The following is a 26,596-nucleotide window of genomic DNA, read 5'->3' as shown; positions in this document are numbered from 1 at the left end:
GTACAACAGTTCTTTCAGTAGTGTCAGGACCATTGCCTGGCAGTACTTTGTACATAATATTCCCAGGCCAGCAGGAGTTTAGCTTCCAGTTTCACTGTTCCCTCTACTTAAGGAAAAGATGAACTGCTTGCACCAGGAGTCAGCCCACACGCAGAGCCCGCCCCAGGAACATGCCTGGTTTTGGCACAAGCTGCACAGATGACTGACACCATCTCACTAATGCCCCCCTCTCATTTTCCCTCTCTCTTTGCCTGTCGTTATTTTTAGATTTCACGGTTAAAGCTTGTCCCTTCTGGACACTTACAGGCACAGGACAGCACACACACACGCTGTAGATACAACTCAGATACAGGAGCGGGCCAACTGATCTTGCCCCACATCAAGCAACAAATTCCAATTTTTGATGACAAAATACTGTCCTTTAAGAGGATGCAAAACCACATGGAATTTTCTGGCTTGCAAATTTGACTAGAAGGCTTTCAACAGACAGAAAAGACGGTTTGCACAGCAACTTCCTCTTCTCTGAAATTTCCTTCCAGTTTGCAAGGTCCTGCTGTCTTTCAGCCTTCGCTGTCAGCCTGACTCCCATGCCGACCGCCATAAATGCAGCGGTGGCTCAGCAAACGGCTGCTGGCTCAGTCCCCAGCACCACTGCTGGCACTACGGAGGGGGCAGGAGGGGGCACAGGGGGCATTTACTCTGCCATTATAAGTCGCAATCAGCCCATTATCCACGTAAAGGAGAAGACCTATGAAGAGCTTCACAAGAAGTGCCTGGAGAAAAACATTCTCTATGAAGATCCTGATTTCCCACCAAATGAGTCATCCCTTTTCTACAGCCAGAAAAGCCCCGTCAAGTTCGAGTGGAAAAGGCCACGTGTAAGTAACATGTTTGCTGATTGCCTTTTTCTGTAAATTGAAGTTTTACCCTGAGCTTACTTTTTTGCAGAAACTGTGTGTTGGAGAGGCAGGTGGAATAAACTGGAAATATATTTCCTTAGAGCTCTCCTGAGAGATAAGTAGCTGTGAAAGCTTAGGCGATGTGTATATAATGACTAAAATACAATAAAACAGCAGCAACTAAAGAGGTGGAATGAAATATTTAGAAAGAGATATGGGGAATTTAATTTTCTTCTTGCATGGTTTGTCTCAGATTTTCTTGTCTGAAAGTACCAAAGAAAAATTCTCCTCCTTCTGCAACAAGTTACTGGGTTTGCTGAGGCTTAATTTTTTTAACACTACTTTGTTTCACTTAAACCTTTATTTTGGTATTTCACCATTTTTCTCAGGTGTGAAAATAAAAGGACAGGTTATGTTCTGAAACGTGCTCTTAGTCAGTTTTTCCCTGCATTGCTTATCCCACTTACCATGAATGTGGGTATCCTAATCACTGTGAAGACCCACTCTTGGCTACTAATACCATTCATTTTCCTGTTTTGTGGGTATTCCCCAACTAGCCCTCCTATTCTTTTTCATCTTTTTTTTCCTCTGTTTCTCTCACTGGAAGAGGACTAATATTTCAATTCCCAGTTGATTCTCCCTCCAACTTCAGGAGGGTTTACACATTTTCCCTGGGTATATATCTGCTGGGCAGCTGCTCCCCTGCAGCAAGGCAGCCCCTGGGACAGTGCCTTGGCCCCTGACATCCACTGTCTGACAGTGGGGGTGTTGTTCTGAGGAGCTTCCACAGCTCCATCTCTTTGGCCACCTCTTTTATATTCTTTTATACTTGCCAAACTTCCCCTGTGCCCAAATCTGTGCTTCAGTGGCAAAGTCAGTGGTGATAGATAAAACTGATCACAGGAGTGTAACTGGATAGCAAAAGACCACGAGTTCTTGTGGGTGGCTCTTACAGACGTGGAGGAAGGCCACGTGCTTCTGTCACAACAACAACTTGAGCAATGGGGAGGGATCAAAATGAGTCCCCCATCTGCTGTGCCCTGTGCACTTGTGCCCTATCATTCCTTCATCATCACCACGGCTGCATCAGCCTCTAGAAATATGTGTGAAAGACTTAAATGCAGCCCCAAGTCAGTCATGTAAAGGGATGGGATTTCCCCTCTTTCTGCAGAGGCAAGCAGTACAGCAGTACAGTGGATGAGTGCCAGCATCCTGCAGCAGACAGAGTGCAAGTGTCGTATTAGAAAGCATCAAAACAAAAGAAATGCACAATGTAACCTCAGACTTGTCCTATATAACTGTGCAGGCACAGATCAAGCCCTTGTTATTGGAAAGGTTCAGACTAAAGTCTGAATTCCAAAGACATTTCTTTAAGTCACTCATGAATATGTAACTTTGGACTTACTATTCATGTAGCAGCCACAGGCTGGGGACCATGTAAGACCTAAAATACAATATAAACTTCCAACCCAAACTATCTGGGGTTTTTTTTATACAAGCCAAGACTTCATGAAGTCAAATGAATATGAAGGAGTAACACTGGGCTAAAGAGTATTTTGCTAAGAGGTTAAAGCAATCATTGAAGCACCACATATACTCAATTGCACAGGCTGTGTTTTGTTTGTAAAGATATGGACAACTTATGATCTTCTTAAACTGCAATAGCTTCCCCCCCCCCCAGAAAAAAGAAAATACTTTAGCTTATAAAATATACTCTTATAAAGTGGTAATTTTAATCACTTTGAAATTCAGGTCAATAGTTGAATAAAACTTGATAATGTAGTCTAAAAGAAAAAAAAAATACCTCACAGTTCAGAATTCCTGAGAGATTATCCTACTGTGACCAGTCTAGATCCTTTCCCTGTGCCATTTTATGTGCCACATACCTCTAGACACAGCAAATAAACAAGTGATCAATGTGCTCTATGATCCCACTTAAAACAGAGGGCTGGGAAATACACAACCTATTCCTGACTCTCTGGCTTCCTGAGTCACCTTAGTCATGTCACCTCATCAATTTGTATCAAAGGCTTTCTACCCAGAGGTCAGGTCTTCCTCTGCCACCTCCCAAAATGCTTGTCCTCTGCTGCTGCTGCGAGGGCAGCAAATGCATGAGGACTGGCCTTGTCCCTTACCCACAGAAGGACAGGTGCTGTACAGGGCAGCTGGCAGCCCTGGCATGGGGGCAGCAAAAAGGTATTTGTAATTCTACCCAGCTACTGACTGCCATGCCATGACATGAATGCACAGAGAAGATCTCCTAATACTCAATTGAGACAGAAGCCAAGTGAGAGCCCTGAAAGTTCCCCTGAGTAAAGTCTGCAGGATCTATCCCTCCAGTGTTTCTGCTCAGAGTATGCAGGACCATGGCTTAGATATATAGAGGGGAAATTAAATCCCCCTCAATTAATGCAAAATAAATTATTTTCTCACCCACAGCAGGTAAGAGAAGTCCAAAGAGCTGTTTACACCTACAAAAGGTTATGTCCAGCTCATTGACTGGCTGTTCCTCTCACAACTATGCTGCCGGTGGAAATTTCTCACACCTGAGAGCAAGGATGAGGCCATCCTTTGAGAGCTGAGAAAAAGTCTGTGTTATAACATAGCACAGAATACTGAGAGATCCTGCTGCAGCCCTGTTTGGATCTAATTACACCAGGGTATTGATAGGAAGGCTCTACTGTGACATGTGCTTTCAAATGCACCATTGTCATTCTCCTCGCTCACAGCCAAGTCACAACATAACCACTACATTCAATGACTTCCTTATGGTGATCCTGTCCAGAGCCAGAAAATCACCAAGAGGAACTTTTTTTTCATAATGAATACAAATAAAAACAAGTCAACAAACTACTGGATTTTGCTTGGAATGAAAATTAATCAGTCAGATCATCCACTGCACAAATGTGAAGCTGTTTGAATTTAGTAATCACAAAACATGTGCCTGTGCAGGTCATACCACAAAGCAAAGATGGAAATTAGTGCCACCAAGATTGAAATTTCAGACGAAGATAATCCCAATCAGAAGCTCTAAAACCAGCTTGGTGTCTGACATTGAGCTGTGCCTTGAAGTGTGCAGCACAGCCATTTAAAATATGGTCTAGACCACAAGAGACCAAGAGACAATGAGGCTACAAATTGTCTTAGGCTGAAAAAGATCCTTCCTCTGTTTGATTGGAATTTACTTAGAATGCCATAGTTTATTAATGGCAGTTTTTAAAGGAATTAATGCCTTTTGTTGCAACAGTATAAGTTGACTGGCAGACTTCTTCCTGATACAGAATAAAAGCTAATGAAAATGTAACAAAGGTCAAATGCCATTTTTAGTTGCATGCTGCCTTTGCATTTTCCAGTGCTCCCTTCCAACTGACTCGTAAGCAATATCTTCCCAGAATGCAGCATGCAGCATTACTAGGTTTTTCCTGGGATTCTTTTTTTCTTTGCTGTAACTGACTCTTTGTAATAAAATTACAGTTTGAACTGGACCAACCCAGTGCAACACAAAGTTCCTCTGGATAGTACCAAGGCAGTCTGAGGCACTCCGATCAGAGGAGGTTCTTTTAAAAGATGAATCATTGCCTCAATCAAGTGCAGCCTGTTGGGATTCTCTGTGATAACCTGACCTAGGAGATGAAGAGCAATCCCTTCCTCAGCTAGGAAGACTGGAAGGACAGACCTGACACCTGCATCTTGGACACCAGGTCGTCTTGCTCTGCTGACTGAGTACTTCAGCCTTGGAAGACCTTGATACCTTTCTCTGCAACTTCAGCTGTACTCAGCAAACTAGTGCAGGTGGTGATGGACTAGGGAAATACAAATTAAAATCATATCCACAATGTGCTGTACACACCTGGCCCCCATAAAGAAATGCAAGAAAAGCATTTCTGTCATAGCTAAACCAGGCCACATGACAATTGCATGATTCTTTCCTTTGCATTCCTTTACCAAGCATCCTACAAAACAAATGACCCCAAGATGCAGTAAATGGCTCTGAGTAACACATCACTGTACATTTAATATTTGGAAACAACTAGGTGGCACCTGACTACTTTCAACTAAAACACAGCATGCTGGATTTCAAAGCTAGTTACAATAAGAGTAAGATCGAGCCAAAATATAATAATAGAGTTGGAAAAAACACAAACCAAAAATCTGGCATCTCAGACTAGTTTTCAGCAGAGCACCACAGCAATGTAAGGAAGAATATTTTCAAAAAGTCAAGTGAGTGGAGAAAAGCATGAAGGCATCTCAAACATCTGCTTTGACAGAACTGGACCCCAACAGCTGACCAAGGCCCAAAATAACAGGACAATCCCTACGTTCCTTCCCTCAAGGAAAGTAAAGTGCCTGCAGGGGTTGGTGCTAGGGAGGACAGCAGAAGTTGGTCTCTCTGTCTGGCTATATGACTAATCCAAATACTTACATCAAAGCAATTCTTCTGATAATTTTGAAGGAGAAAAAAAGGGGGTTTGAGCCAAGCAAAACTGCTAGACCTGAAACATGAGTCTGGAAAAGTCCAGGGCTACCCTGATGATATTAATAAAAAGCTTTATACTATAGAGGTAGCATCAGCTGACCATGTGTGCTGCCACACAAGCAATTATCAATTGTTTGTTCTGTCTCCTTCCCACTCTAGTACCAATATCTTTCAACAGGTTGGGCTCTTAGACTATACTTTGTCTTCTTCCCAAATTCCAGCTGCTCAGGACAGTGCTTCTCAGGTTGCAGTATCTTTCTTTTCTTATCCTCATAAGAGATGCGTCCAGAGGTTGTGTCTTCTTATTCTGCTCCATATCAAGTATTTGGGTGTGACAGATGGGATAAAGCAGGGACATTTTTCACTCTGTAGGACAGATTCTAGCCACTTTCCTTGGTTTTCCTCTACACTACAGTCTTTGTCCATTATAGAAAAGGGCTATGTAAGCCTGCAATTGTCCTACCTCACTTGCTGCATTTTGTCTTCCCTCCGTGCAGAAATATCTTTATTATTTATACATGTATAGCATCTTGTACCCATTCTGCTCCAGTATAAATACAGACAAACCCAACACATTGTGAATGTGCAGGATGAAAGGAGACCTTCCTGTCCTCAGAGACAGATTACATCTATACACATTTTTGAATGCAGCATTGTCAATTAAATACTACAACATGAGGAAAAGAATAAAATCTCTTAACAAGTAACTGATTATTTCTGGTAATTAAACATCTGATCTTTTAATTTTAAGAAGGTGTAATGCTGGGGTTCATTCCCAATGAAATGCATTCTTCAACCCTTTTAATGCCCCAACATGCCAGTTGCTGCAAACTGGACATAAGATCATTTTAAAATAACTTAGTCTGGTCCCCTGTTGTTTTTTTCATCTACTTGCTCTCCTGTCTCCTCCAATGTTTCAGTTTTTTCATTACTGTGCAGAAAAATATTTCCTCCCAGTTCTTCTCCTTTCAGTGTGTTTTCACATTACAGTACAGAGGGAGCACCCCAGGCTCAATATTAGACCCCGTAGGTGTATGGGGAAAACTCTGACTGGAGTCTGGAACATCCAGATTACAAAACATTTTCACAGTGAAACTTTGCAGATGAAAACTGTGAGAGAGGTTTTGATACCACAAGTTCTCCTACAGGAAAATGTTCTAAAACTGCCTTTACTTCTGCACTAAACAGGCACCATCATGCATGCTTTTCCTGCTCATCCATCTGTTTCTGTTTTGCAGGAAATCTGTGAGAATCCACGGTTTATTATTGGTGGAGCCAACAGAACAGATATCTGCCAAGGAGAATTAGGTATGAAATTCTTACTTCAACTCCGCACTTTTTAAAGTTTACATCATGGTTTCATTTCCAAGGTGATATCTGAAATCGTCTGTTTCAGTGATTCCTTTGCTCTCTAGCAAATTGTTGACGTCTGCTTAGTAGCAATCTAGGCAAGAACTTTTAGTGAAATATTCACATAATACAGGGAATTCTTAATGCAGGTAACAGCGCTCATTTGGTTTTAGGTTCTTTATAAAGTACATGGAATATCATCTGTTTAGCCTGTGTGTACCCAGCCATGAACAATGCCCATAAGCATTTCTAGAGCACAAACAGATAAAGTGCTGAAATACTGCAGAACACATGGAGAATCATGCTCTACTGAGAATTAACATGTCACTTTGCAGTATCTCAGGTTTTCCCTTTGATTCTAATTGCTCTCTCCCTTCATTTTGTCTGCTGCTTCTGCTCATTTACAGGTAACTGCTGGTTTCTGGCTGCCATTGCTTGCCTGACACTGAATAAAAAACTACTCTGTAGAGTCATACCTCATGACCAGTCCTTTATACAAAACTATGCTGGTATCTTCCACTTCCAGGTGAGTCACTCCTTCTAGTGGTAAGTATAAGCATTTACCCAAGGCTCAGCTCTTGGCATGCTCTTCTCTCCCCACCATTTTGGAAGAATGAGTGACAGCAGGGAGGAAAAGGGATTGAATTGCCTCACCCCAAACTCTTTCATCAGGGCCAGCCAATAAAAGCAATTAGGGAGCATTAACCCAGCAAGGAAGCATTTGCAGATTGCAGTGTCCTGGGTGTAAGGAGTAACAGGTGCCTGGTCCTGCCTCACTGCTCAGATGCAGCACTGCAGCCAGCACAGACATGCGGGCACATGGCAAGAGCAGCTGCTTTTAGGCCCACAAATAGCTGGTCTGTCAAAATGTTCTCTAAGAGCTTCTTATTCAGAAAAGACTGACTGCTTTCCACATTTCCTTTGGTTCTTCTAAGGAACTTTTTGCCCAGGGGAATTAGTACAGCTGCCTCTCTCACAGTAGCCATCAGTTTTGGCCACATTACGAAGTAGTGTATTTCCAAGTTTCTCCTCTCTCAGCCTGACTTTTCAGCCAGGCTTCCTCTCCTTGCACCAACTCAATCCAGTTGTTTTTTTCTGTTTGCCTTTGAGCAGTTCTGGCGCTATGGAGACTGGGTGGATGTTGTCATCGATGACTGCTTACCCACCTACAACAACCAGCTGGTCTTTACCAAGTCCTCCCAGCGCAACGAGTTCTGGAGTGCCCTCCTGGAAAAGGCTTATGCAAAGTACAGCGAACCGCGGGGCAGCGCCGGGCTCCCCAGCCAGGCTCTGCCTGGGCAGTGCTTACACCACTGCATGCAGTGTTTAGAAGCACACAGGGGATACACCTGAATACACCAATGCCTTTCCCCATGCCTTGGAGTTGGGGATGGGTTACAGTGCATTTTCTAGGAAGTTTTGCTATTCATTCACAAAATACATTTGATTTTCAGCATATCTTTCCTTTTTTCCTATGTGTGCAGGTGGCATGTTTTAGAACTTTTAACTTGTAAGTTACCACACAGATGGGTTGTGGGGTTTTAGTATGTGTGTTTATATAGCTGTAGTTATACACACACAAGATGGATATAAATATATAGGTAGATATCTATACCTGTGTAAAAAACCCTTTTTCTGTTCTCTTTTCAAGACTGCATGGGTCATATGAAGCTTTGAAGGGAGGCAACACCACTGAAGCCATGGAGGATTTCACCGGAGGAGTCACAGAGTTCTATGAGATAAAGGATGCCCCTAAAGATATCTATAAAATCATGAAACATGCCATTGACAGAGGATCCCTCATGGCCAGTTCCATTGATGTGAGTCCATATGAACTTTGCAGATAAGAAATGACAGAGGAGAGGGACCTCTCCATTCATAACCAAATATATACCACCTTTGGAACTGCTTGGTTTAGGCCACAAAGAAAACATCCATTTCTAGGAGATGGAATAATCCCCCCTAGAGACCAGCCATTATCAAACAGTGACTATCAAAAGGGAAATAAACAGAAGTAGAACGTGGCAGTGGAAACAACAGGTGCCAAACCAGTATGCCTTTCCCCTCAAGACCCTAACCCAATGAAATAGGTTAGTATGAGTATGCTGCAACTCTGTTAAGACACAAATCTTCATGTCAAAGACATTAAGTGTGCAAATTAACATTTTATTGTCCACATGGCTTCAGACTGTCTTCACTTATTGTGGTAAATTTAAAAGTTAAAAAATTAATATTTTATAGAGTACTACATTTCAGTAAAGGTGGGAGAACAGTGCTATTGACCCCTGTAGATAAGTATGGACATAATGAGGGAAAAGAGAAGTAATCTGGGCTATCTTTTACCACTCCTCCATGATACTTTTCTCCCATTCTCTGTGCCAGGATGACCTAGGCTTTTCCTATGGATCAGCTCCTCGGAGCAACATTGGGGAACTGATTGCTCGCATGGTGAAGAATCAAGAAAATGCACAGATGACTCAGTCCACTGTGGACTACCAGGGGATAGAGGAGAGGCCAGCCTGGGTACGTCTTCTAAGCAGTTGACTTCAGAAATCTTTTATCTAAAAACAATTAGAGAAACATATCACCTATGTTTTTAAATACTTATTTGGTTTCACAGAATAACACTAATGAAATGTTCTTATGGATGCTGTTTGACATGGGTGTTAAAAGACTTCAGTGCTTTCCAGCAGAGTGACTGATACTAGAGAGCTTCACTGATACTGAGACATTAAAGGGGTGTTGGCTTGTGACACAGGCTTATAATTTGCAGAACAAGAAATTTATTAGTGGATTTTATCAAGTCTCTTGCTTGAATAGGGTGGAGAGAACAAAAAAACTAAAATACTAGAATAGAACAAAATCCTTGAGTGTGCATGGAATGGCAAGGAAAGGAAAAGCAATCTCTGCATAGTTCTCGTTCCAGGCAAGAAAGCTCTTAGTGAACTTATTTTGAGAGAGAGTGCTCTACAATTAATAGAGGAGAGTATGCTCTAGGGACACTCTTTTTTTTTCATTATTGCCAACAAAGTCCTTATTAAAAATGCCTAACAAGGAAAAGGAAAAACGTGGAATTTTATATCTGTGATGAAATACAAAGTAACTCCAGCATATCCAAATAAGTATCTAGCAAAATAGAGGGATATTAAAACCCTCTAAGAAAAAAAACCCCATACTGGACAACTTAGAAGCTTTCAAATCTGTAGAGGGACACTTTGCTGCCCTCTCTGTGTTAGGCAGCTGTCATACCCTGCCCTTTAAGGAGCTGCATTTCCATGACAATGAAATTACATCTCTTGTTTTACAGTGATGTAGGGAACGGTAGGAGAAAAACAAAACAAAGAAAAATCCTCCACAATTACATCACTCAAAACTTTTGGTTGTGCAAACTTCCTTCTGCATTTGCAGCTGAAATAGCTGATTTTTTTTCTCTTCTGACATCCATATTTAGTACTTCCTAAAAGACTGAAATGGTGTCATTCTTTGGGAAAGACCAGTGTGACTATTTTGTTTCCCAAGCATGGCTGCCCAAACCACCCATGTCTAGGGGGAGAATTTCCTCCTCAGTGACTGTCTACTAAAAGAAGATTGCAAAACTCTTTCTGTACTTGTTGCCCCAGCAGCTGTTGTGCTGCTGGTTATTGCATATTCCTGAACCATCACCAGGGGAAAAAAATCAGGACTCGCAGATGAAACACTTCTAAAACCTGCACTTTGGGAAGTTGTCTAGGCCACCAGAAGTTAATGTTCTTAAACAGAAAGAAGAGAAATGGTTTCTGACAAGTAATGATGGCAACAACATGAGAAGAAATGAAGAAAAAAGGAAATAGGTGTGAGGTTATAGTATGAAAACAGAATCAAGGGAAAAGAAACCAAATAGATGCTGAAGTGAAATAATGGAAAACAGTTGCAATATCCAGGAAATATTTGGATGAGATTCTCCTCGTGCGAGCTGAGAACATTTCTGTGTGACCTTACTAATTCTCCCCCAGGATGCAGCCCCGCCTTTTTTGTGCCATTAGATGTTTCAAGAAGGGGTGGCAGAGTTACTGAGAGGACTTTGCAGGCATCTCTCAGCAACAGGCACAAAGGAGGGGAAGTTTTGCTCGTGGTCCACATGCACATGGCAGGGTCTGCCCCCTCACTGATACTGGAGTCTCTTGTAAAAGTAGAGCAGACTGTGTGTATCTGCCATCCTGCTCCCAATTCCAGATTTCACAGATAAACAAGTAAAAATCCATCAGACACACTAAAAGCTGATGACTAAGACAGCAAATGTATTTACACCTGAGCAACACAGTTATGCCCTTCCTGAAAGTTAGATGCAATAAGATAGTGGCAGCTAGTGACAGTGTATTAAATAGGGTGTTTAAATGTCATTGTGATAAGATAGCAGCCACACAGAAAGATGAAAGAATTCTAGGTGTTGATTTGCTCTGATGTTTAACCAGTTCATGTGTAATAACCTTACAGAGCTATATAAGAACATACTATCCTTGAAAAGGCTGAACAGTCTTTTTAATACAAAAAGCTAATTATTTGATTAAGCATGCTATATCCTGCCATGTTCCAAGTGCAAAAAGCAATAGCCTACAAAAAAGGGGGAAAAGACACCAGAAAATGTCCTTTCCACTTGATATTACCAACTTTTTCAATTTTTACTTAATACTCCATTCCTTTCTAACCACCAACATGAATTCTATGGGCACGTAGCTTGACCACCTTGACAAAAACAAAGGGGAGAACAGGGCAAAAAATCCTGCCAGCTGAACGGTGTCACTCTCCCTGTGAAAGCCCTGGGTGGCAGCTCGTGCCCTCGAGCAGGCAGCTGAGCTTTGTGCGAGCGGCACGGGTGTTTCTCTGTCTCACAGACCATAGTGCCGATGCAGTACGAGACACGGATGTCCTGCGGGCTGGTCAAAGGGCACGCCTACTCCGTGACGGCCGTGGAAGAGGTACGTGCGCCGCTCCCCTCCAGCTGCGCGCCGCTGCAGCCGCCGCTGGCCTGGCCCACGCACGGCAGCAAAGCCGTGAGAGGCATGAAAAGCGAAGCAAATTATGAGCTAAGGAAACAAAATTATATTCAAATAAGTTAAAAGCTTGTGGACAAAGAAACCTATCCAAGTTTTGGCTCACTGGGGAAATGCCCGCTTGGGCAAAGGTGTCCACAGGCAGCCACCTCCTGGTCTTACAGCCACCCCAAGAGGATCAGGCTGGGGTATGGCCCAGAAAAGCACCATCACTGAAGGGTGTGGTGACAGGCAGAACATTTCCTTTTGAATCTACGCTCAGTCTGTTCTTGTTGCCTTCTTTTTTTTCAATTAGACAGTATTTAAAGGGGAAAGAATACGCCTGGTAAGGCTGAGAAACCCCTGGGGCCAGGTGGAATGGAATGGAGCCTGGAGTGACAAGTGAGTAAAGCAGAGCATGATTTGAAAAAGAAGTTGCAGCTTTATTTGCCTTTATGCAGCTTTTGTGTAATCCTAATATTTAGTGATGAGGTATCTGAATTGTCTTTGTTGTAATTTTGAAGTTGATTGAGTGCTTAGCTGAAGCTGTAAAAAAAAAAAAGAGTACTTAACAAGATGTTAAGAGATATTTTAATAAATGGAAATTAAGACAGAGCCCAGTCTAATGATGCATTAAATCTGATTTACTGTCCATTTTCAAAACAAGATGTAACAGTGGAAAAATCTTTTAAGTTATGAAAGAACTGAATAAAGCAAGATGTAAGTGTTTTCCTGAAAGGAATTTCAATAGGTACACCAGCAATGATGATCTGCAAACACCTTTTTCTTTAAGATAAGAAAAAGTAACACAGTTCAGCAGATGTTTGAGAGCTGCTAAGAGGAATTCTAAGAGGAAGGCTGAGAAAAGTAGGACAATTGCTTCTTTTATTTGGGCATGTGGAGAAGAGCAAGAGGTAGCAAGATGACTCTTGATTTTTCACTTTATGAGGCTGAAGTGTAGAAACTTTAATGAAAACTATATTGCAAATCCTAAAGTAACTTGTTTACTCCTTTGAAGGTCAGAGGAGTGGGACTCTGTTAACGAAGCAGAGAAAATCCGCCTGCAGCACAAGGTCGTGGAGGATGGGGAGTTCTGGTGAGAGCATCAGATTCTCTAGGAAACATGCAATCATAGCAAAAATGAATGCCGTTGCACTTCTACAAATCTGCTAAAACCATTGCAGTGATCTCTGCTCCCCTTCATATTCCCAATAAGCCCTGCTCTGTGATCCTCTCATTCTCCTGCCAGAGATTATTCAGTGCCATCAGCACAGTCTTTCTAATTATGCTACACTTCCACAGGCTCTCCATCACCATCCCTACTTACCATCCTCTCAGCTCAGTTTCCATGAGTTTGGAGCTGTACCTGTGGTAACTCACTAGCTAGCAGACCAAAGGCATTTGGGAAACATGGCATTCCCACTGCAAACTTGTTCCAGTACTGACAGTGCTGTTGGTCACTGTCCTCCACATGCCCAGGATCTTTCAGACAACCGCCAACCATGTAAATGCATTTGGGTTCAATTTCCCCTTAATTCCTCCAGGATATCATTTCAAGATTTCATGAGGCACTTCACAAAGCTTGAGATCTGTAACCTCACACCTGATGCTCTGGAAGTGGATAAATTCCAGACCTGGACCGTGTCAGTCAATGAAGGCCGCTGGGTGAGAGGCTGCTCAGCTGGAGGTTGCCGCAATTTTCCAGGTGAGCAAAGGGTCTTTAGAGATACAGCCTCTTTGATGGGGACTAGGTTAGGTCCCAAAGGCTAAGTCCTACCACAGCCTGGTTAGTGCTCAGCCATAGGAAAAGCCTTGCTTCCTCAGTGGACAAGGCATGCAGTTGGTTACTGGACATCTTCTGTCACTATGCTGTAACAGAACATGGTAAGCCCAAAAGGCAGCCCTGGCAAAGATAAATCATTGTTCAAGTACTTCACAGTTCCCCAAGTAAAAGGGATAAATTTCACCCTAACAGTTAGATTTCACTTGGGAAATTCCCTTTTGTGCATTAGTGATAGATTTAGGGACTTGGGAAGTTTATCAGATGACAGTTCTCCATATATCCTCTTTTGCTATGCAGTTGTTAGAATTAAGTAACAGCATAATATGTAAAAAAACCCATGTATGTCTTAGCCCAATTTTAACCTTTCCCTCAGGAGCCATAGGCAGGGAACTTAAAAGTTCTCTTTGATCATGAGCATCATTAGAAACTGAAGTATTACATGTTTTCTTTGGGTTGCTGGTGGGATTTCACAGATACATTTTGGACCAATCCCCAGTATCGCTTGAAGCTCCTGGAGGAAGATGATGATCCTGAGGATGAAGAAGTTATCTGCAGCTTTCTTGTCGCACTGATGCAGAAAAACAGGAGGAAAGAGCGCAAGCTGGGAGCCAACCTGTACACCATTGGCTTTGCCATCTATGAGGTAACAGCTCTAGAGTTTGCTCTTTGTATTGTGGTCACAAATCCTGACAGTATGCATTTACCAAGAGAGTCACTGAATCATTTAAGCTGATTACATCAATTTTTGCTTTGCAAGGGAGTCAGAAAATCTGGAAGAGAGGAAGGAAATTCAAGTCTTCCTAACTCCTCGTACAACAGCAATGTCAGGGTTTACCCATGTATTAAGACACCTTTTAGGCTTTTATAGTGACCTAATGCCAGATTTTAGCATACTCTTTCCTGTATATCCTTCAATCTTCCCTTTTGTCCTTTCTGAAACTATGCATTTCATTAACAGAAGAGTGTGAAAAAGGAAACAGACTTCCAAGACTCATACACAGCAATTAACCTCTGTCCCTGCTACTGGCATGCTGAAAAAGTCAATTTACTCAGTCCCTTGCACAAACATATTTGGTTCAGATTTTAGCTGATTTCATGTAGATGCCAAGAAACTTAGAAAGGAAGAGGGAAAGTGCTTATCTGTCTAAGGGCATTTTAATTACTGTGTCCCCAGCGCTCTAGTTGACTTCCCTTGTGTATGACCTATAAACATGTAGTCTCCCCTTGCAGCTCTGACTGTTTCTTCTCTCTGTTTCTCCCTAAGGTGCCCAAAGAGGTATGTGCTGAAAGCACCTTCACTTTACCACTCCACATGTAGGAGTTTGCTTACACCATTCCTTGCCATGCACCCTCCAAGGAAAGTGGCTGAGCTTTGGTTACACACAACCCAGCATCTAGAAAAAGAGTCAGATACAAGTGCCTACACAGCAGAAGTCAGCCACACAATCTGCAGGTGGGCTCTGCGGCAGCCCTCAGAAGCCAACTAGACTCAGGCAGTGGCAACTTAAAGGTGACACTCTGTGCCTGCCACCAGATACCACCACTCCTCAGCTCCCTGCTTGCTAAGCTGCTGCTTCCTGTGTTTTCTGTCCCAGCCGTGCACTGCCCGCATGGCAATCCACCTGGGCAATGGGCAAGATTTCCTTGAAGACAAATGGACCCATTTGTTCTGCAGATGCATGGTACTAAGCACCACTTGCAGAAGGATTTTTTCCTCTACAATGCCTCCAAAGCTAGAAGTAAGACCTACATAAACATGCGGGAAATCTCTGAGCGCTTCCGGTTACCTCCCAGCGAGTACGTCATCATCCCATCGACATATGACCCCCACCAGGAGGGAGAGTTCATCCTCAGGGTCTTCTCAGAGAAAAGAAGTCTTTCAGAGTAAGTTGCACAATCATTTTTCTGGCCATATAGGTGAAATGACCTCACTAGTCTGCTCAAGTCATGTTATCAGTTTGCTACACCCTGCTTTTTATTTTCTTAAGCTCCTTAGAAACTCCAAGGTGCAAACTCATTTCCACAAGCTTACTTTATATATTAACAAGAACCTGCTTTGAATTGTCTTTGGAGAAGCTTACTGCATGCAGGCTACCCTTTGCAAACAAACCATTAGGCATTTACTAAGGCCAAAGAACTTCTGTTTTACTTCCAGTTCACTGTTATAAAGGGTCTCTACAGGAGTAAGCCAGGTGGCAGCAGTCCTGGAAATGGTACTTGGGATGTTCAGCTCAAACTGGGAAAAAGCTACACCTAAAGCCTGCAGCTGTAATGTTGGAAGCCACCCCGCACCACTGGCTGCTTGGAAAGTTCAAGTGGCTACTTAAAAACCACCTAAAGAAATGAGCAACTTTGGGAACAGTCACTTTCCTGATTTATTTGTTTTCTGCTTTCTACTTAGGGAGGTTGAAAACATGATTGAGGCAGAACGTCCATTGGTAAGTACTGTCCTGGTCCTCTTTTGTGTATAGGGGTAGAGAGAAGAGGAACATGATACCTAGGGAAATCTACAGCAGGAAATCATTTGCAGCAACATGACAGCACCTATATCACAAATTCTCATATTTTTTGTCATCAAGATACTTCTGTTGACACTTGCTTTATATATGCTACTTTCTGAACTTGATTCAGACCAAAAAGCTTTTGCAGATTTGAAATCTGGTCCTGGCATAAAGAAGCTAGATGCTAAGCACTGTCTTTGCCTCCATCAATGGAGATTATCCATTTACCAAGGGAGGCCTAGCTCTGTGCCCTGAGATACTTTCTTTGTGAAATTGGCATCTCATCAAATAAAGAAAAAAAACTCCCTTATTTTGAACCACCTGCTTTCTGACAAGGTATCCTAATAGCACTCTGATTCAAAATAGCATCCATGACCAATTCTAATTCTTCCCCCTGAAGTTTTACTCATCTTTGTGGGAATATACTAGAGCTAACAATACAATAAGTCTTGAAAAAAAGATCAGAGGAAGTGCTGTTGTACAGAATTGAGCTCCATCAAACCTTGCTCAGAAATGTTCCCCTTTGTTTGCTGTCATAGTGAAAAACAACTGTCCAGATGTAAGGGAATTAAATTGTCACCATCATTGGTCTGTGGGCATAGAAGTTCAATCTCCACTGCACTGGCAGGCTGGAAAAAAGAAAATAAATATTCAGAGCTAAAGAAATTTTATTCAAGCAGAAAAAGCCCCACATGAGATGAGACACAATTTTGCTATGGTTTCTGCAATGTGTTGCCTTCAGTATGCCATTTCTTGGTGGGTGCATGTTCCCTTATTTTTAGTGATTTGAAAGCCATATAAATATAGGAAATGGGAATTTTTGTATGAGTACAGGAATTGGAAAAATAAACACGAGAAAGGGAAAAATAAAAAAATAAACATTTGCCATCTGCTCTGCATAATCTGATCAAGCACTTCTTAATTTTGTCTCTTCATACAGAAGAAAAAGGGCAAGGTAGGTACCTGTGCAATGTGTTAAGTGCCAGCAAAACAAAGAGCATGCAATGCATGAGCAGGGACAGAGTTCCTTGCTATTATAATTTTCTCTGTGTCTGGAAACTGACCTAGTTAACGAAGGGTGCTGGATATGAGGCCATTTGCATGCAGCAAAGACTGTCTTCCTAAATGAGATTGTAATGAAATAGCATGAACATCATGTACCCCTCTCAATCAAAGGGGTGGCGAAAGGGTAACAAACTATTCAGCTTTATTAGCTCAGTCCTCTGGGATGCTCAAATTGTTCTTCCTCCAGCCCCTCCACAGACAGCCTGACACCCTTTGCTAGTGAAAAGCACTGCTTTTCCAGACATGTGCCCTCACACCTGCTTTCCACCACCTAGTGCAGCAGTCACTCCCCTTTCCTGAAGTTTCTGCTCACCAAAGCCCAGGATTCTATTTTTGAGTAGACACAACACATTATGAACCTTGAAAATGTAATCAGATATTTTAATCCCAAGAGAGGCTGATTGTAATTAATTCTCTAGAGTAATACATTCACATCATATAGCAGTTTTTTCTTTGTTTTAAATGCACCAAACCAGAACAATTGCAAATGGCTGCTTACAGCTGAGTGCTTCAAGAATCAATACAGGGAAAGAACATATACTTCACATAACTAAAAAAAGCTCCTATACAAATAACTCCTTTTCTGGGTACCATTCACATTTGGTTTGTTTTCACTGCTACTGTCCTTGAGGGGTAAACTCATCAGTTTAAGTGATGAGCATCTGGGAGGCTTATTTTGCTTAAAAATAGGGGAAGAACCCCACAAGAAAAAATAAAAATAAAACCCAATTAAAACACCAAAACAAAACCATACAAAGAAACCCCAAACAAAACCAACAACAAACCAAATACATTCAATTACTGCCTTTCTGACAAGGAAAGCTAGAACCCACAAATTGCACTAATTTGCAAAAGGACTTTTGCAGCTGTTTTTCGCATGAGGAAAGCAGTAACTGCAGAAATTTTTCCACCTTTTTATTTAATAATTTCTTTTCTTTCATGTCAAGAAATGGTTTCTCTTATCATACTTTCAAGAGCAGGAGCTGGTGCTGCATGTACTTTCCACAGAATGCTTGTAACCAGATATTTTCCTTTCCATTATTTCTCCTGTAATTTCCATTTCTCTTTTGCTCTCTTCTTCTTCTTCTAGCCTATCATCTTCGTTTCTGACAGAGCAAACAGCAATAAGGAGCTGACAGCAGATGAAAATGCTGGCAAAGATGGTGAAAAAACCCAAGCAGATGAGAAAAAGGTTTCTGCAACAAGTGGCAGAGGGGGAAATAGGGCTTGGTCTGGCTAGCACAAAAGAGTGGCTGAGGAGAGCTCAGGAATGGGGCAAGGAGGTCCTGAGATACTAAACAGCTCCTCATCAAATCTTTACATGACTCTCATCTGGTTTATGTGGATTTAATGAGCACGAGCTCAGAGAGACTCTCCCTTCAGTTATTTTACTACTCTGCAAGAGGATTTAGTTGCTTCAACACATCTCCTGGTTGCTCTCTCATACAAGAATCCTGGTTGTGAGAGATTCCTTACCCACATTAAGCTCACTCCAGCTCAGCCCCCTGAGGCAGTACCACTTTACAGAGGGCACAGGCACAAACTGCACCCCAGGGGCTGCAGAAGCTCCTGGCAATGACCACAGCCCCTGCTGTTACAAATACACACCTCTGGCCTAGTCCTTGTTGGCCAGAGGATAAAGGACAAGTAAACCCAGGAGCTCCAGCATCCTCCCTCTTCTCCCTCACTACCAGAGAGGAGGAAAACAGAGTAGCAAATTCAGAGTTTCTTCCTGCAGGTGGGTGAGACACAACACATCTAACACATCTAAACAGATTTGTGGCATCTGGAGGCACAGCTGCAGCATCTGCTTACAGGGAGAGTGCTGCATGGCTGCTAGAGCATGCAGGGGGTGAAGTGAGAACCAGTCTAAACTTTCCTCTGCATTTAGACAAAGGAAAACAAGAAATAAGCCAAGAAATTAATTTTGTTACCTAAAATTTTCATTTCCCTTTTCAGTATCAGCTTCAGAGTTCAAGTTTGCCCTTTCCATGTCTGAGAAAGCTTAATCTTCCTCATTTTCCTATGTCTCATATGCTATTTTTCTTCAGCAAGGGGGCTCCCCACGTTGTAAAGAATTCTCACATGGTCATTTATTGCCTACAGAGCAGCTGTGAGGCAGAAACTGTGTCCCTGCCCATGGCAGGGAGGCTTGAACTAGATAATCTTTAAGGTCCCTTTCAATCAAAACCATTCTTTGATTCTCTGATAAGCCTCTTCTGCTCCAAACTTCTCTTTGGCAATATTTTGGAACAAAAAATTAGAAGATAACTACCAGTGGAAGTAATTATTTAGGCTCCTTCAAATAGAAGAGAGAACAATGGGATGAAGTTTAATACTTGGCAGTTTTAAGGAAGAGAATTAACAAAAACATAGGGAAAGGAGTGGGAGGAAAATCCATTCCACCAAAGGCCTCCAGATTCACTAAGATCCATCACACAAGGGTAGGTGAGCCATCCAGTCCCTTTCTCTTTTCCACTGGGCTCAGGATGTATCTCTTCTTTGTCTCTTTTCAGCGTTCTTCAACAAAAGCTCATGAGGAGAGTGAAGAGCAAAAGCAGTTCAGGAATATTTTCCGACAGATTGCAGGGGATGTGAGTATGAAATCAATCCCTGTCTCTGCCCTCAAAACAGCCTGGCCACAACAGCTGCTAAATCCACTATTCCATGGATCCAAAACATTGACATTAAAATTTCCTTTGAATTTCCTCCCATCAAATTCTCTTTGTGATTTTGAGATAAGTAAAATCAAATAAAAGCCCTATTAAGTATACAGCTATCCTCATATGTATGTATAAGCTATTGTCACTATGTCTGAGGGAGTCTTACTTAAATTCAGCTTTTTTCTCCTATCTCTCCTACAAGATGCTGTTTTCCACAGCAAGTGTAAATAAGTTAGAAATGCAGTGCCCTCTGGTATATGTTTAACAAGGGAAGTTAAAGATAAAAACAGATCAAAGAAGTACATAAATCAAGTGGCTGTATATGGGATACAGGAATTTTCTCATTTTGCTATTTGACTTATACACTGGCTTGAAATTACCTGTCATTCTTTTAGTTGTAGTTTAATGAGCACTGTATGGTAACTTCAGTGCAGGCTTGTACTGCAGCCTCAGGAAAGAGTTGGACTAATGCTCACATGAAGTAGAATGCCCTCTGGTTTGAAACATGTATATGTCTTATTGAAAAGTGACCAAAGACTTATAGCATACCCATAAAATTGTTTTTCACAAAAAAAAAAATTCACAAAGAATGCTGTAACTAATGATACTCTCACCATGTTTCCATCAGGACATGGAGATCAATGCTGAGGAACTTAGAAATGTTCTCAATAATGTCGTAAAAAAACGTGAGTTTGAGCATGTTTTTTACTAACCCTGGGCAAAGAAATCTGTGACAGAGCATAACTCCCCACCCTGAGTTTCTAAAAATTATTGATGTTTTCAAACTCAGAAATTTCCTAGTTACATTTCCATGGACAATGCACCTGAGACTTTCACAAGCTGAACTTTTCACAGAGATGATCTCTACAGGTTGTCAGTACTGATAATCTAGAAATGAGCAGATACATTCATTGGAATTACCACCAGGACAATAATGCAATTCTCACAGTCTGCAAATGCCCTTAAAAATTTTTGTAGTGGAAAGACAAACCTTTCTCCCTGTTTAGCAAACTTTAACCTATAGACCCTGGACTTGCTTAGTAGCCTAGAAGTTAGTTTAGAGTTTTCCAGAGTTTTTTATTGTATATAACAAGTCAAGAAAAGTAATATCTAATTCACAGACAATAACATTACAGAGAGTCTTTCCAAATTTCTCTACCACTCATTTCTTATTGGATGAAGGAAGTAGGTTTGTCTTTTACTTTGATTAGAGTTACACCTGAGAGGAAAATCACTTGCTTATTTGCATGATTTGTATTCACCTGGGATCATTTGTTTCAGATAAGGACTTAAGGTCAGAAGGGTTTGAATTGGAATCCTGCCGCAGCATGATTGCTTTAATGGATGTATCCTTTCCTGGTGAAAAGGGACTGCTTGAAACCACTCGAGTTCACTATTTCTCACCCCCCCACACACATGCACAACTTAGTAAGCCAGGGAAACAAAACAGCAAATTGTAGTCTGTCATCAGATTAAAACCAGGTTTAGCACATCTTAATTCCAGTCATCTCAACGTTAGCATAATTGTCAGAGAAATACATCCCCAAAAAGAAAGGTACAGAATACATCAGTCAGTATGACACTCTTCTTTAGATATCTGAGACTGGCCACATTATGTACTAAAGCATGATTTTTTCATTATTATATTTAAAACAAACTCATCATAACTATAGTTCTTGCCATTAAACTTTCTATATTTATCTCTTTAAGTTTATAATGTATCACATATTCCACTGTATGTTCAGCTTGCAATGCAGGCAGAACTTGTCTGGAACAAGTGCAATAAAACACACTATAAGATGCCACGTGGTTACCTCTGCCACAACCACCCTAGGCTTTCCAGTCTGAGATAAAACAATTTTGACAGAATGTAAGTGCATTCAAATAGAACCAGAACAAAAGTGTAACTACAACCCACAGCCATAATGGCTGGAGCCTAAACACATTTTTGAAAAGAGCTTTAGTCAACATTTTGCTTATTTCTGAATTCATTTTAAGCAAGAGAGAATTCCAGAGTAAAGCTCAGTTGTCTTAAAAAGCATTCAGTGAGCTTCACATTTGGAGGTATTTCAGAAGAGCCCTACTAAAACATCCTACTCGTGCACTTTTAGAATAGCTCCAGAGGCAAAGCTGTGTCCTGTACCAGGAGTGATCTTCTACATGAAGTAGTACTTCACACTCCTGAAGCACTAAGCTATGCACAATAACCAAAATGTTTACAAATATTTTACTGCACATACTCTTTATGCTGAGGAGATCCCCAACCCAGTTTTTCATTCATCTTTTCACCAGTAGTTGCAGACTTAATTAATTTTATCCTAAAAGTATTGTGGGTTTTTTACCTGAATGTTTGCATCACAGACAGATGGCTCAGGGAAGATAAACTTTGATGAATTTCGACATCTCTGGGACAAGATTAAAAGCTGGCAGGTATTGCTGGTATCTTCACATCTCTTCTTCACAGTTTCTGCAGTGCAAGTGTTCTAAAGCAAAACTAGAACTCTCCACGTGTTCCATCAAGAAGAGAAGCTAAAAAATAATTGCAAATTTGCTTCGAAAATGAAAAATAATGTCTGTCCTCCTACTACACAGCCTAAGAAAATAGCCTGAATATCCCATGTACAGCCTTCCCCCATGAGAGTAGCACAGAAGCATACAAATTAAAGGAGGAGAATGATGGGAACTAGAATCAGGCCTCAATAATAACTTAATTAGGGCAATCAAGAAGGAGGATTACCAGCATAAACTCAAGTCAAACAAGGGGAGTCTCAAGGGGAGAGCTTTTTAGCTTCCCAGAAATTGTATCTAAATTATTTTACTTTGTAACTCAGAGGAATTCTGTACTAACAACCCAGAGTGCCCAGCAGTGGCAATATAAGGCATGTGGCAAAGCCTCCAAGTGCCTGAGGCACACACCCCATATCCACTCAGTGGGTGCATTCAAAAGCAGTACAAATTTTTGTTACTGTTGTCTGTGTTTTTTTCTTTTTCCAGAAAATTTTCAAGCGCTATGACACGGATCATTCAGGAACCATTAACAGCTACGAGATGCGCAACGCAGTCAACGATGCAGGTACTGTCCCCTGTGCAGTGCCCACAGCTGGAGAAACTTTGTTTTGTTTTGGGCATCACAGGGTGAGATCATTGTGCTGTCTTTTAAGGACAGATACTAGAGAAATTATAAAATATATTTTTCCCTGAAGACATTTCAGTGCTGAAATGTCCATTTTCAGTGCTGGGGTGCTGAAGACATTTACTTTCATTTAAGCTCTGGATTCCATACATTTGTGTAAGTAACAAACAAAGAACAGTGGAAAACCTTCAACCTAAGTGTACAGGCCCTGAAACCAGGATGGAGCAACTTTCATTTAAGCTCTGGATTCCATACATTTGTGTAAGTAACAAACAAAGAACAGGCCCTGAAACCAGGATGGAACAGATCTATGTCCAAGTGTGCATCACAGGCAATTGGGTGAACTTTTCTGGAGTCATATTAATGTTTCTGTGGGTTCGGTCTCTTCTATCTGCAGTCTTTTCTATCTCACAATGAGAAGAAAGTATTTTTGCAAAACTTGCTGTTAATGAAATTCATTCTGAAAAGAGAGACTTTGGACTTTTCCTGCTTGTCTCAGACACACCAGTATGCTTCTTCCCCTGGGAGCAGGCCTCCCCACACAAATGTCTTTACCAGGTCTCTAAGGAGGAAAGATGACCTCTTTGATCAGAATATCTGTAGTATGACTATAAACTTAGATGGGATGATTTCCGTGACACTTAGTTTTCAGTAGTATTTTGGCACATCAAGGAACAGAAACAAAGGGCAAACCTTGTACTGTACAAAACCTCAGTGATTCTGGAATCCTTTGCTAAGGACAAAACTACAGCTGGTTTTGCACTCCTGCTGTGGTAGAAATATGGGTAATTTTTATTTTCTGGGTTTCTGTTCTCACCAGAAAAGTTGTCACTGTAAAAAGAGATCATATTTAAATACCTCCTGCCCTGATTTTGGAACTGAGAACATTTCAGTCTTACAGCACACAAGCTGTACATGGCCTTGAAATTAGCCAACAAAGAGCTGTACCAGCTGTGACAGACCCTTTCAAGGCACAGCCCAGGCTCCAGCAATCAGTGCCAAAGTTCAGTCCCACCACACCAAGGAGTTGCCTCCTTGTCTATTTTCTGACCACTGTTTGATTGTGTTTTTATAGCAACTTCCTCCTGCACTTCTGTCGCCCAGTTTTAGCTGATTTGCTCTCAGCAGGCCCAGCTGAGCCATCAGGCCTTGTGGGGCTGCAGCTCTCCTCTCCACACTTACAGCCTGCGGTAACTCACCTGCTGTGGGCCCTCTCAAATCTTAACTTCACAGCACTGCTCTGGGTTTAGGAAGGCAGCTGGACACAGCTGAAGTGCAGCTCCGTGCAGCTTTACTTGATTTTGTTTAGCAGTTGCAGCAGGACGCTCCAGCCTGAGCCTCGGCTGGGCCAGGGGAGCGCCTGTGGCCCAACCCCTCATGGAGCAGCGCTTGGCCTGCCCGAGCCCCAGCTGTGCCCCTTTTTGCTTCCCTGCAGGGTTTCGGCTGAACAACCAGCTCTACGACATCATCACCATGCGCTACGCCGACAAGAACATGAACATCGACTTTGACAGCTTCATCTGCTGCTTCGTGCGCCTGGACGCCATGTTCCGTGAGTGGCTGCCCCGCTCCCGCGGCCCTGCCTCCCCTCCTGCCCCCAAACACAGCTGCGGATCCATGGAATGGAGCAGGTTGAAAAGGACCTCAAGGATGACCTGGTTCCAACCCCCCTGCTGCAGGCAGGGACACCTTGCCCTGGACCAGACTGCTCAGACCCCCATGATAGTCATGGCAAAGTTTGTTCACAGCACTACTGCCCCTATGTAGGGTGTTAATTATTAAAGATATGTGCTTAGGGAATCTAAGATGACAAGTTGTCTCATACAGACACAGAAGAAACCACTGTGTTTCTCCTTGAATTAACTAAGGAAGAATGCAGCAGAAGGTGACCCACAAGTGAAGACCTGTGCAAGTTGGCATTTCACACTGGGAGAGCTGTTTGATTTTGTGTCTGGGAATCATCTTTACTCACACAGTAACCTAATCTACTCCCTGTATTTTTGTTTCCTTACTTTAGGGGCATTCCATGCCTTTGACAAAGATGGAGACGGCATCATTAAGCTTAATGTCCTGGAGGTAAACTGCTTTATGAGAGTATGTCTAACAAAATATCACAATACTAAATTTTAATTGTATTAATCATTACACATATTTTCAAGGGAGAACTCTGTGAATAGAGTTCATCTGAAATTGTCAGCCAATTGGCTAGAAACCCCAAAATCTCCTAAAATTTTGATACCAATTTTACACAGAAAACATCCATGATCTGCCAGCAACAGCTGCTCTGTAAGACTGACTCCAGCTGGTGCTGAAAGGCATGGCTGTGGCCTCTTCATATCATCTTTAAAGTCCATAAAAAAACTTTTGAGATTTTTTTTTATGAGGCAATTTAGATCAAATGCAGTGATATGGTATTGAATGCTAATAGGGCTTAGAATAGTTCTTTACCTTTAAAAAATCTTGTTAAGAAGAATTAGAAAGTTTCAATTTAATGTCCTCTATTAGGGAGACCATTAAAAACACCCTTCACTTTTTTCAAGGAAAGGAGAAATAGGAGCAAGAGACTCAAGAAAATGCCCCACTGCCACTCCATGTTAAGTGACAGCAAGCAGCTGCCTTCCAGCTAGAGATGGTGGTGTCTTCACACAATTTGTGGGAAGACACCAGCAACTCATCCATCCTTTAACTCTTCTTTCAGTGGCTGCAGCTCACGCTGTATGCGTGACACCGAAGCCAGCGGCCACCTCCATCAGGAACACACTGAAGATTCCAAGGAGCTAGCACCATTCATCCCAAGAGCAAACAGAAGCAATTCCTAATTATGTCATTCACTCCTCAAGATGAACAGCACATGGGAAGAAGCCCTTGGAAAAAATGACAACCATACTCTAGAGGACAGGACAGTGTGCATATTATGTAACTACTTTTATAGCATCCTGACATTTTTCCTTTGGGCAACAAGGACTAATTTATTGATGATTGAATTAAGCTTTCTCTGCATGGTGAAGACATGAGGAATACAAAATTGTTCTGCTTGTGCTGACATTTGGAAAAGTTTTCCCTCACGTCAGGTGAAACTGGGACTGTATCTAACTGTGAAAGTCAGAGGTGTTTACTGCTACCTTGTAATTGGTCATTAATTCTTTGTCCTGCTCTTGGTATTATCCTTTCATCTCTTTGTAATGTTTACTGAATAATTCACATGAGACTGTGCTAATTACATTAATATTATGCAACCCAGTGACCCAATACAAGTCTCTATTTACAGATTTGGCTGTGCAGGTTGGATCTCTGTTATGTAGGAATGGGAAAGTAAGGCACAACAGACTGCAATACCAGAGCACAGCTTGATCTAATGCCTCAGCAGAAGTACCAGAACTGAGCAATTGGCTCTCATTTTTAGTACCCATCCTGATTACAAATGTGGACATTTTAAGTGTTTTTCATTGTAACTGCATTCCCCATAATATTGAGAAACTTATTTGCCATTTCGGGCAGACAACCTCTTATACACACAATTTATATATCTACACACATGTATTTCCCCCACCTCAGGTCCTAATTTCCCAACACTAGCATGCATTTCTTTATTGCAAGAGGTGACTTGTAGCAGAATCTATGTCACTGTGACCACTTTTGGAATATTATTCCAATGGACAAGTACAATTAGTTTAATGGAAGCAAAAATAAAATCAACTGGATTTTGGCCAAGGGTT

At 41.8% G+C, this 26,596-nt stretch overlaps 1 protein-coding gene across 2 annotated transcripts; it reads left to right on the top strand.

The window, feature by feature from the left end:
- Nucleotides 1-288: 288 nt before the first annotated feature.
- CAPN3 (calpain 3) lies at nt 289-26,591 on the top strand. 2 transcript variants are annotated; one of them, XM_039705541.1, is made up of 24 exons: nt 289-878; nt 6,615-6,684; nt 7,134-7,252; nt 7,840-7,973; nt 8,378-8,546; nt 9,109-9,249; nt 11,598-11,681; nt 12,052-12,137; nt 12,754-12,831; nt 13,280-13,440; nt 13,992-14,161; nt 14,783-14,794; nt 15,194-15,402; nt 15,920-15,956; nt 16,960-16,974; nt 18,175-18,276; nt 19,601-19,678; nt 20,376-20,433; nt 21,029-21,093; nt 22,109-22,177; nt 22,742-22,820; nt 24,316-24,432; nt 24,898-24,956; nt 25,579-26,591. In XM_039705541.1, the coding sequence occupies exons 1-24, from the start codon at nt 588-590 to the stop codon at nt 25,603-25,605; spliced, it is 2,430 nt and encodes an 809-aa protein (XP_039561475.1). In that variant the 5' UTR covers nt 289-587; the 3' UTR covers nt 25,606-26,591. The 2 variants fall into 2 exon arrangements, with proteins under 2 accessions (XP_039561475.1, XP_039561476.1); XM_039705542.1 differs by lacking the exons at nt 289-878; nt 6,615-6,684; nt 7,134-7,252; ... (5 more) ...; nt 12,754-12,831; nt 13,280-13,440 and having other exon boundaries at nt 14,049-14,161; nt 15,114-15,402.
- Nucleotides 26,592-26,596: the final 5 nt, after the last annotated feature.

The sequence above is a fragment of the Passer montanus genome, unplaced genomic scaffold (assembly GCF_014805655.1).
Source record: "Passer montanus isolate IOZ18808 unplaced genomic scaffold, ASM1480565v1 scaffold18, whole genome shotgun sequence".
Classification (NCBI taxonomy): Eukaryota; Metazoa; Chordata; class Aves; order Passeriformes; family Passeridae; genus Passer; species Passer montanus.
The sequence above is the reverse complement of the archived record's forward strand: the minus strand, read 5'-3'. Positions and strand labels throughout refer to the sequence as shown.

Coding starts and splice junctions, on each gene's coding strand:
- CAPN3 (XM_039705541.1), top strand. CDS start 588: ATGCCGACCGCCATAAATGCAGCGGTGGCTCAGCAAACGGCTGCTGGC. Junction 11,682..12,051: donor CCGTGACGGCCGTGGAAGAG/GTACGTGCGCCG, acceptor TTTTTCAATTAG/ACAGTATTTAAAGGGGAAAG. Junction 19,679..20,375: donor TCCGACAGATTGCAGGGGAT/GTGAGTATGAAA, acceptor TGTTTCCATCAG/GACATGGAGATCAATGCTGA.